This window comes from Phoca vitulina, unplaced genomic scaffold (genome assembly GCF_004348235.1).
Source record: "Phoca vitulina isolate PV1807 unplaced genomic scaffold, GSC_HSeal_1.0 scaffold118, whole genome shotgun sequence".
Classification (NCBI taxonomy): domain Eukaryota; kingdom Metazoa; phylum Chordata; class Mammalia; order Carnivora; family Phocidae; genus Phoca; species Phoca vitulina.
Window position 1 is genome coordinate 420622 of NW_022589821.1, and position 11314 is coordinate 431935.

Consider the following 11314-nt stretch of genomic DNA (forward strand, 5'->3'; position numbering starts at 1 on the left):
TGCTTTTTCAGTCAAAGGTAATGCCTCATTTTTCCATCAGTCTGGGGGAAAACGAAGACGTCGGCGTTTGTCTCCCCGCTCACACCCTTGTAGTAGTTGGCAAAACCGCTGTGACGCTTTCTCACGGAGGTCGGCTCTCTCCTGTTCATAATCCGTACTGGTTTGGCCTTCGGTCTCTTTAGAATATCACTCTTTATCCTGGTCTCCGATTTGTGTGCCCCATTAACTTGTACTTGGAGACGCTGGGCCTCACTTCACCCTCCTTGATCGCCGGCCCTGCAGGAAGGACCAGACGGTGCGTCGCTGCCACCTGGCGGGGACAGAGCGAACGGCCCGGGCAGGCAGGCGCGCGGGGGAGGGTACAGCCCACGGCGGGGGGCGGGCGGCAGGGATGCGCGGCAGTTGCCATCTTGAGACCTGGCCTCGCCCGCGGAAGGCTGATGTGCAGGCCCCGGGCGGCGGGTCGTGCCGTCGTGTTTTAGTGGGCGCGCCGGCAGCAGATCCTTGAGATCATTTCGTCACGTTCCTAACCATTCAGTTATTTTGTTAGGGGCTGTAACGTGTTAACTAATACCTACGTCTAACTTTGGAAGCATCTGAAGAGTGTGTGGGATGCCCGCGCCCGTCTGCAGGGCTTTGGTAAATTGTATCCGAGAGTTTGTGTAAAATGTCTGGATGTCTGGCTGCAGCCAGCGTACCCCACGCGCCCCCCGAAGATGCTCGCGGAGATGTAACTGCGAATAAACGCTGTTCCGAGAAAACCAGTGTGCTCGCTCCGACTCGGCTGAGCACCCCTCCCCTTGTAAACGCTGCCGCTCTCCTGCGGCCGCTGCGCACGCCAGGCGGGCCGGAACCGCTGGACCCACCGGAGCTCGTCTCGCGCGGCTTCTGCCCAGGCGGACGTGGCCCCGGGAAGCTTCCCCCCGGTTCCTTGGCATCTTCTCGAGCAGAGAGCTGTTGCCTTGGTCCTCAGCCCTTCCTCGGTAGCCGCGTGCGTCCTGCGTCCTGCGTTGAAGGTCGGCTCTCTTTCCTTTGTTATTCATACAGACGCCCCGTCCCACCCGTGGGAGTTGATGCTCTAGTCTGTCGTGAAGCTTGAAATCTATAATTTTTTAAACTTCTACCAGGTGATTTTGATACCCAGCCACAGCTGAGCACCACCAATGGAAGCTACTATTTAGAAAAATGCAAATACATTCATTTGAGGTTCTAGAAGCTTCTAGAAGGCTATGGTACTGAGGATCAAATTTTTAATTTCCATTAAACATTTACATAAATTGCCACCAGGTGGTACGAGTGCCTGCCGTGTTTGCCCATCTCTGTGTAACAGAAAAGGACGTTTGCGTCGAGGACTGTTCGACACCCCCAGCCCCCCCCAGCAATCAGAGCAACGGTTTCCGGAGTCCAGGTGGCGCACATGTTTGTAAGATCCCAGGGTCGGGTGGCTGTTGTGTGTTGTCAGATCCCGACCCTGTGGAAGGTCGAGGTGTGAGCAATGAGGCTAGACCCTCACCACCACCTGTGCTGCTTAAACCGATGCTCCCATACAGCATGTCTTCAACCCTCCTTAAGCCTGTGAGCCAGGCGGCAGCCTCATTTTCGGATCAGGACACTTGGAAGAGCCTAATACCTTGTCCTGGGTCCGTCATGGAGTGCGTGCCGGGGTGCAGACCACAGCCTCCTGCTCGTTCCCGGCGAGACAGGAGCCCTGGAGAATCCCCACGTGTGAAGAACACAATCAAACCAGTGGGACGAGGTTGTTAAACTAGCCACGTGGTTTTAGTTAAGTGAAAGATAAAGTTTTAAAGGGACGCCTGGGTGGCTCAGTCGTTAAGCGTCTGCCTTCGGCTCAGGTCATGATCCCAGGGTCCTGGGATCGAGCCCCGCATCGGGCTCCCTGCTCGGTGGGAAGCCTGCTTCTCCCTCTCCCACCCCCCTGCTTGTGTTCCCTCTCTCGCTGAGTCTCTCTCTGTCAAATAAATAAAAGAAAGAGACATGTTTATATTCGTTTTGGATTGTTTAAAATGGTATGTTTGCAAGTGAAACATTCTCCCCAAAGTCCTTGCATTTTTTTAAATGGAGAATGTCAAGGCTTTGGAAAGACTCACCTAAGACTCTGGGCAGCTTCCACTGGCTGTCTCGCGGTCAGCTTTGCTTAACCTCTGGTCCCCACCTACTTCTCATACTTCTCAAGAAACATTCTTCATAGACAGCACAGTGCGGCTGAGCTATGCCAAAACACAGGGTTTAGTGAAAAGCTTTAACTGTAAAAACATACATGCTCATGAAAAAATGTTTAATATGCATCAAAAAGTCATCTATCTATGTAGTCTTCAGTGACTTCCTAAAGTGACTTCCTTGCTTTTAGAATAGCACAAAATTGCTCAACCCAGTGTGTGTACAGGGCAGCCCCCCAGCCCTCACCAGCGGCCCTGGGCAAGCCTGAGCCCATGCAGCCACTCTCCACCCGGACCCGTCACTGAACCCCACCACACACTGGCCATCCGCTCCTGGGGAGTGTTTGCTCCCAAACTCTGGTGGATGGCCAGCATCCCGAGGACGGGGCCGGTCCCTCCTGGGTCACTGTGGTTCAGGACACTTTCCTTGAAAGTCTCACCATCCAAAGAGAACCAGCATTCACAGCACAGTGGCCATTACCTTCCAGAGAGAGTGGGCATAATGCGCACGTGCAGCATTTCAAGGAAGTTCACCGAAGTGTATACCAAGGAAGCAGCAGGAGAAAATCAAACCATCCACGCAGAGTTCAGAGAGCTGGTACAGACTGGGGGAAGTGGTTGGATTCGGTTTCTGATCAAGGGTCATTATGAGTAAGGAACTAGCTGCTGCCCCTCCCCTCTATACCTCATCTTTTGGGGTTTGGCTGCTTTGGGGACATGCCTTTGTGGGCATGCTTCTTCCCCCGGGCTTGGCTTCTTAGCCCTCGCTCACATGACAGGTGTGACAAACCAAATGGGGAATTGGGGGTGAGTGGGCCAGGACCCCGCCTGCACGGGGGCTGGAGAGGACCATCCCGGTGGTCACCAGTGCCGGGGGGCCTGAGCCACATGGCGAGGACAGCACTGCTCTTGGAGTCAGGCAGACCAGGTTTACGGCCTAGGTCAGCCTGTCTTGGACCCCTGCCCCCACCTCAGCCACCTCGCCTGTAAGCCGGCTAGAACACTTACCCGCAGCGCCGTTCAGGTGAGAAAGAACATCCTGTTTGTGAAGCACGTGGTGGAGGGTCCACAAGTGGTAGCTATTATTATCAGCTAATTTTAATGGACCCTTTCTCTTTTCTACCAAAAAGGGGCCGTGGACTCCAGGTGACCAGCAGGGCTGGTGGTGTCCGCCTTTGCTGTGCACAGATTTTGTTTCCCAATTAACACCGTACGTTGTCTCGGAACCCCGGCTCCAGCCTAGTGGTCTGCCGCACAGGGACCCTCAACACGGAGGCACCGCCGTTGTGAGTCAGAGGTCCGCGGCCGGGGCCCGAGCTGCTCCTGACCCTCAGACCTGTCCGTGGAAACGATCCGCCAAAGGACGCCACGTCCTCATGTGGGACGCCCCCAGCACCCACCTCATCCCAGAAATGGCCACGGTCACCCCTGGGGTTCAGGAGCACCTTCCTCGGAGCCATCTGGGGGGTTACTTAGCTTTCTGCGCCCACATCACACCTACTGAACGGAGTCCCTGCTGGTCCCCACTCCGCACCGGTGCGGGTTTGTGCCCTGCCGGCCGGTGTGTGCAGGCTGCCGTCTGCCCCCACTTCTCCCTTCTTCCCTTGCTGGCCACAGACTCCAGGGTGTCGCGCTTACAACATTCAACATTTCAAAATCCCTATTGCACAGCACTTCAACTTAAAAACCAAGATAATGTGCAACTGTCTTCCCGATGAGTTCCATTCTTTAGAAAATCATAACGAAGCTTCCGTTTCGCAGTAAGCTACTTGTGAACACTGGCAGATGTATTAAGCAATTTGAAGTTAAATTAGAAGAACATCCTTAATTGAGTATTACACACATCCGCAGTATGAGCGTCTCATGATTTTACTGAAAAACTTAATTTTACCCACGTTTTGGATTGTCATCTAAAACTACTGGTATGAAATAAGACATGGCTAAGGTGTCTTGTCTGGTTGTGAGTGACAAGCAGTGACTTCCATAAGACACTAGGGATTGGTCAGCATTTAAAGGCCAGTGCAGGGCTCAAGGTCACCGGCCATCACCACGCGTGCACAGGCCCCACAGCCGGCCGGTCCGGCCCCCACCGTGCCCCGGGGCCACCCCGAGCCCCAGCTGCCCTCGAGCACCGCCCGGCTGCGGCCAAAAGCTTGGCGGAAAGCTTCCTGCTTCTGGCCGGCACTTCTCTCCGACATGGAGAAAGTCCTGGTCTCCTTCTGCTTCGACAAAGAGGAAAGAAAGTGCTTTCCTCAGCGGCCGGCCCAGCAACTGGGTGCTCTCGGCCGTCCCCTGTGAGGACCACCCGCCGCTCTCCCGGTTCTGGCGGAAAGAGCATCGTGACCATGTCAGCCCGACAGCAACGCTCTGCGGAGGGAGGTTCCTCCTTCCATTTCCTGTCCTGGTGCCCACTGCTGCGCCCCTGCTCGGCCCACACAGCCCAGCCACCAGGGAGACATCTGTTTCCTGTGGCACTTTCCGCAAGACGGGGACCGACCTCGAGGAGACGGGGGTCGGCAGGCCAGCGCCGTGGCTCCCGCGGGGCTCAGGCAGGGCCTCCGGCTTCCAGTCTGACGTACGGAATCTCTGGGCTCCCCAGCCTGGAGCCGTCTGCCAACTCCAGTCCACAGGCAGCCACACGATGGCTCTCCTCTGTTTGGAAGCCGCGGATGGCCGCGACCCGAGGTTTCCTGCCAGAGACCCTTTCCAAGAGGGGACAGATGGAGGCTGCCGCTCAAGAGGGCAGGGTCGCCTTTGTGATGTGGTTCACACCCCCTGTTCAATAAACAGTCTCCTGATGAATAGCTGCCCGTCCTCTTCCTTCCCCACACGCCCATCCCCCGGCCGTGATGCTAAACGTGGCAGAAGCGCCCACGCCCTTCCAGAAACCCCAGGACTCATTTTGGGAAACATTTTCATAATTAAAGTCTTTTGAGAAATTGCTATTGTTTCTGGAACCTACCTCTTTCTAGAGGTAACTCAATTGTGCCGTGGGGGAGGCCCACCCCAAACGGTCCTGCTTAGTCTTAAGCCCACGTTTCTCCAATCCTTCCCTCTTTAATTGGGCAAGTCTTTCCTCCAAACGGCCCGGGTGCCCAAAGCATAATTACGTCTCCAGCATATTTTTAGAAATTATTTATTTCAAACATTTACAATTTTCACTTCGAATGGAAAATAGCTGATAAAAAGAAAAATACTGAAAAACATTATACTGACCCTTGCCCCACATACAGACATCAGCCTTTGGTATTTGCTTTCAGGTAATTAGGTAAAAAATAAAAACAAAAATTAAAACTATTTTTCTCCAAAAAAAAAAAGCTGAGGTATTGTATTTAACGGGTGTGTGATCCCCATCCAAACGTGGTGTCTCTGCTAATTCACAGCCTTGCTACGTGCTGTTCCAGTGCTCTTTCTACAGCAGACCTTCTTCTGAGCACATGTTCATAAAACCGACAGCGTTCTTTAATCATCAGTAAGGTTGTCATAGAAACTCCCCGGCTCTGCCACCAGGCCACACAGAGGACGCGATGCTGGAGGGACGCAGGGGATACGTGGGGGACAGACGCCGAACCAGCTGGCCTGCCTCCCAACAACAGCCCCACTGCCGCCTGCCACGTGAGAAAGCCGGCGTGGCCTCTGAAGGGCCCCCCGTCGCCCCTGCTTCTCCAGATGAAGACCCGTTTCTCACCAACTCCACCTGAAACTGGAGGACAGACTCTTCCCCAAGTGAGTCAACCTTCAGTACCTTTGAGGAGGCAAGACGATCCTGAACGTTCTGCAGGAAGCCCCGAAACCATGACCAGGCCCAGCCTACCCCACACGGCTCTGCTCACCACCCGGTGGGCTCCCGACCCTTTATCAAGGTGTCCCGCCCCCAGGAGAGCAGGGAACTGGCAGAGGTTCTGTGAGACCAGAGCCCGGCAAACAGGCCTCAAGGGCAAGACCTCGTCAGAACAAAGAGCTCTCGGGGTCACCGAAGGCTTCGTAGGTCCATTCAATGCTACCCCCTTGACATTTCAAAAAAGTTTTCATTAATGCTACAAGAATTACTGAGCACATTTAGACCCTGAACCAGCATATTTTCAGCGTTTCCCACCCAGCAGGAGGAGCTGTCCTCTCGGTCTGGCTGTCCTGCAGGCCAGGTGGGTGACATCTGCTGAGGACAGGCAACAGGTGCCCTGCCGGACCCGGGGCGGTGACCACGGGTAGGAGCGTGCTCACGGCCCGCGGACTCGAGCACAGAGCTTAGCGGGGCACCTGTGCTCACAGAGAAACCCTCTTCCTTCATTTTCACTAGCTTATGTAGACATAAAGGGGAAAAACCCTCTCCAATACAGGTAAAAAAAAAAAGGCAGTTTCATTACAATAATAATGAAAGCAATAACAGTTGCGAGATCAAAGCTGGCGGCTCTCAGCAGCCAGGGGCTGCCTGCTATCTGCCCGTCCATCTTCCACCGCCTCGGCTCCAGTAAAACCTAACCTCGCCCAAGAGGTAAAGACCTTTCTCATGCACATTCTCGTTTTGCATATTTCCCTTTAACGGCATTTTTGCTGTTCTCAAAGAAACTTTAGAGAAAAACAACAACAAAAGACACCTGCCTAACTTCGGTCAACTGAAGACTAGTTGCCTAGAGCAGCAACAGGGCCTGAGATTTATGGACTCGGGCAGCGCGGCCTGACCCTGGCAACCGGTAAGGACACCCGGTCATTTTCATCCTCTCACCACCTGTCTGGTGCTGGTGGTTGTTTGTCTAAAAAAGCAGGCTACTAGAAAAGTCTGTGGTCTGGTAAATGTTCAGCGGTGGTTACGAGGCTGCCTGTAACCACAGCTTCATTCTGGGACACCCCATGCTGCTCCAGGGCCCTCGTTTCGGTGACCACACGCATCCCTGAATTGTCAAAGCCCGGACTCGCCACGAGGGGGCCGGTGAGGCCACGCGGCCAGTCAGTGGGTGCTCTGATCCTAGCTGGGCTGAATCAAATCGAGGAACTAAGAAGACCCCGAGGTGGGGGACTCTGTAGGGAGCCCCCTCCCACAACCAAGGGCTCAGGGGTGGGGGCCGGACACCCTCTCCGCCGCCCCGGCCTGGCGGGGTAAGCAGCTGCTTTCCCCAGGTTAAAGGAGACAGACTATGTTCTCACTTTTTAAGACAAAAACAAGATGTAGAATGAAACCAGACTCTCTGCTCTATAAAAGGAAAATTATCTTTTCTCCTCCTTTTTCACTTGACTCAATTTTGTGCTAAACAAGGTTATTGTGCTTTTCCCCCAAGTTACTCATATATGGACACTCAGCGAATACTGGCTCTCCCACCCTCGAAGATAAAACAGCAGTTTTGGGGTTTTTTTTTTAAGAAAAACAAGTTAAAATACATTCTTGCCGGGTTCTCTTTCTTTTCACATAAACATTATCTTCCCTTGTTTCTCAGGCTCAGCTGAAAACAAGGTAGAAGAACAGCAGTTGCGACCCGCCCCCCCACCCCAGGCAGAAGCCCCTGCCAGTCCTCCTCATGGGGGAGCAGGGTGGGGAGACAGGGAAGCTGGCTTCCAGAGGCCGGGTCCCCGGGCAGTGCCACCCCGGGGGGAGGACACGGAGGCCTGTCTCCCCACGACCGTCCCCTCTCTTCTCTGCTTCTCTCCTCCTGAAGTCCTGGGATCCAAAGAGGGAAGTCGAGCCAGTGCACCTGCTCTGGATTCAGCAAGTGCCTGGGATCGCCATTCACATTTAGCAAAATGCTAATGAGGAACTAATTACAATTCCATTTCAAACCACCAGGCCCTGAGATACTAGGCGACCCGCTGTGCTATTTTCAGGTGTGGGGAAGAAAGGCAGGTGCTTCTCCCATCCTCAGGCCTGGAAAGGCTGAATTGCCAAGGCACGCGGGCTCCAAGAACTGAGGCTGGAAGGCGGAGCTGCTCGGCAGGCCAGGAGGTGCCCGGGGAGTCTCGGCTGGAAATCCGTCCCACCTGGCGCAGGCTGCCGCTCGCGCAGAGGAGTCTGCGTGCGTGGGTGGCTGGCAGCTCGTCTACCTGAGTGTCCAGCACGATGGTGACCTGCCTCCTCCGGGGATCAACCCCTTTAGGCACTTGGGAAAGGGTGGTTCCAAGACTCAGCCACCTCTTCCTTCTGGACAGAGGCAGCAACCCTGTTTCGGGAAGTGAAGCACCTTCCATGAGGCCCCAGCACCTGAGATGAGCTAGTTTGTGCTTCGTCACTCACGAGGCTCGGAGGGCCTGGCAGCCCGCCCGCCGCTATCTGGGGAAGAAGTAGTCTCTGTTGCTGATGTCGTAAGGGCTCTGTGGGCCCCTGGCATCCGGTCGGCTGTGCCTCGAGGTGCTGTCAGACCCGAGGCTGCTGGGGGACACTGGCGGGGAGATGAGGGGCACCAGCACCGGGGTGGGCTTGGGCCTCTCGGGGACCAGCTGTCCCAGCGAGTACGGCGGGTGCACGCTCGCCTTGCCTTCCTTCAGCGTGTGCAGCTTCCACGTCTTCTTGAACCTTCACAGGGACAAAGACAAACCACACAGGTGCTTAGCTCCCCCTGTGACAAGCCCGAGTGAAGAAGGGCAGCTCTCCGCTCAAAACAGGGAAAACCATTCATTCCATCACCAGGGGTTATGCAATACTATTTCAAAAACACTCGGGGGGGCAGGTACGTATTGTTGGTCCCGTTGACAAATGGGGAAACTGAGGCCTGTGTGGCCATGAGCAACCCTTTATGGCACTAGGGACTTAATTGGTCCTGTTCCAGAGGCTGCCCACAGGTACACATCGTGGGTCCCAAACCCATTAAAAAACAGAGGGTATTCTTTCCGTGTGGAAGGAAAAGGGGCCTCCCGCCTCTGGGTCAGGCGAAGGCGGGCGGGGGCAGGTAACTGGCAGCGGGACAGGGCTGCCCACTCCCGCAACAGCCCTGCCCCTCCTCTTGCTTCCAACCCCCCGGCACCTCTGGTGGGTCCTCACAGACCCCGCCGTGGGCACCACGCGGGTACAAGTGACTCATCTGGCAGGAAGGGGACGCCAAACAGGAAGGAGATAGACATCTCTCTGATCGCAGCTCCCCTCGCCCGCTTGGCGCTGGGCCCACAGCCAGGGCTCAGGAACCAAGAAAAGTCACTCGGCCGACCAGAGACACGAGCCGGGGACAGTCATCTCCAGAGCCGCGTCGGGGCCCCTGGACCCTGCCCCCGGTTCCCCACTGTCGCCCACCGACCCCAGAGTGGGGCCACGTGCCTCCCTCGGGCCCACCTCACATCAGCCGCTCCAGGAAGGGCTTGGAGGGAGGAGGGAAACCAAGGTCAAAAACAAGGTTTGGGGGTTTTCCTTGGGTTTCTTTTTATATCAACAGGCTATTCCTGTCCTGGTGACGATAAATCACTGACCGTTGGCTCCAAATCCACCACTGGCATCGAGCCTGTGATCCAAGGGGAATAAACAGTGCGCGGGGCGTGACTGCAGGTCCCCACTCGGCACGACGGGCACCCAGCGCAGCAGGGGCTCCCGCGGCGGTGCCGGACCCTCAGGGGAGCCACCTCCCTCCGGACACGACGGGGGGGCAGTCAGGACACTCGGGGTTTTCAAATACTCAGACCCTCTGACCCAGGAATTCCACTTCTGGGAATACACCCTAAGGAAACTGCAGAGCTGTGGGAAAAGCTTTCTGCACAAGGCCGTTCCACACAGTGTTGTCTGTAAGAGCAAAACCAGCTAAGCCCCCGCAGCTGAGGCTGGTGCATGAGCCTGGGCACACCGGCCTGGCGGCGCCCGCAGCCGAGGTAAGTGAGCGCTACAGAGAAGCGAAATGCGGCGGAAGCATGCTTATGTTCTAGCTGATGCTAAAGGTAAAAGGCAGGACTCAGTTGTAGATGCAGAGTCATCACGGCGACATAAAAACAAGAAACTGGGCCGAGGAAAGAGCCTCGGGAAGCTCACCCAAACATGAACACGTCTCGATCTGGACGCGGGTTGCAAGGGTGTGCTCACTTTGTGCATGCTCGTGGAGCTGCACACACAGGACCTCAGTTTCCTGTTTGCTGGAGTTTGGTCACATTTACGTTTTAAAAATTAACAGCGGCTGTCTTTGGATAATGCATGATTTTTTTCTTCTTTCTAGTTGTCACTATGTAGCAAATAAGCCTATATCACAATTTCAGTCTCTATCGACATTAGTTAACCCACACAGAAAGCAGTATCTGACCTCCTTTTTACAAAGCAAGTAACTGGATGGGTAACTGAGAAAGACGAGCTTTTCTTCTTTTGAAATACTTTGAGTTGGGGCGCCTGGGTGGCTCAGTTGTTAAGCGTCTGCCTTCAGCTCAGGTCATGATCCCAGGGTCTTGGGATCGAGCCCCGCATCGGGCCCTCTTCTCTGTGGGAAGCCTGCTTCTCCCTCTCCCACTCCCCCTGCTTGTGTTCCCTCTCTCGCTGTGTCTCTCTCTGTCAAACAAATAAAATCTTTAAAAAAAAGAACTACTTTGAATGAGACGCTTCCTAAAAATCACTAAGCTCGAAGCGACTTCGGAAGCAGCCAGGCTCGGGGTGTCCACAGCAGGCGCTGCTCTGGCCTGAGTGGGGGTCCGGGCGGGCCAGGGGCTAGAGAGGGTGGGGCCTCGCTGCCCGGCCTCATAAACCTCAGCCCCTGCCTTCTGTCTGCCGTACGTATTTGTGCTTCGTGACGTTTTACTTAAAGAAAAGGCTCTGCAGCTAAAACAAAATTTTAGAAACATTTGAACAACTGTCACTCTTTTAAACAAGTGACATGGAGTAACCAAGCCCTAGTGAGAAGTCCACGGACACAGCCACTCCCGTGGCCACCAGGGGCGCCCCGTGTTTTCAGTGGTTTTAAACTATTGGAATGAGACACAGAGTTGATTCACGATGATTTAAGCAGGCATGCCCACAGGAAGTCCTCACTCAAGCGCCACTCCATTCCCGAAAAATATGCAGAAAAGTAACTCTCAGCTTTGAAAATCCTGTGTCCCGCGCCTCGAGGCATGACCTGCAGGAGGAGCGCGGGGGGGGGGGGGGGGGGGGGGGGGGGGGGGGGGGTCGTGTTCCACGATACATCCCCCCCCCGCGTGGCCCCCCCCCCCCTCTCCCCGTGACTGCTTAAATCAAGTTAAGTATTGGGTACAGT

General features: G+C 55.1%; 1 protein-coding gene across 2 annotated transcripts in view; it reads right to left on the reverse strand.

Moving 5' to 3' along the window:
- Positions 1–5214: 5214 nt before the first annotated feature.
- IL6R (interleukin 6 receptor) overlaps positions 5215–11314 on the reverse strand; it is a 41733-nt gene continuing 35633 nt past the window's right edge. For both annotated transcript variants that reach the window (XM_032398660.1, XM_032398658.1), the window contains one exon: positions 5215–8676. In XM_032398660.1, coding sequence (XP_032254551.1) covers positions 8430–8676 — 247 coding nt within the window. In that variant the 3' untranslated portion in view covers positions 5215–8429. The remainder of the gene's footprint in view (positions 8677–11314) is intronic.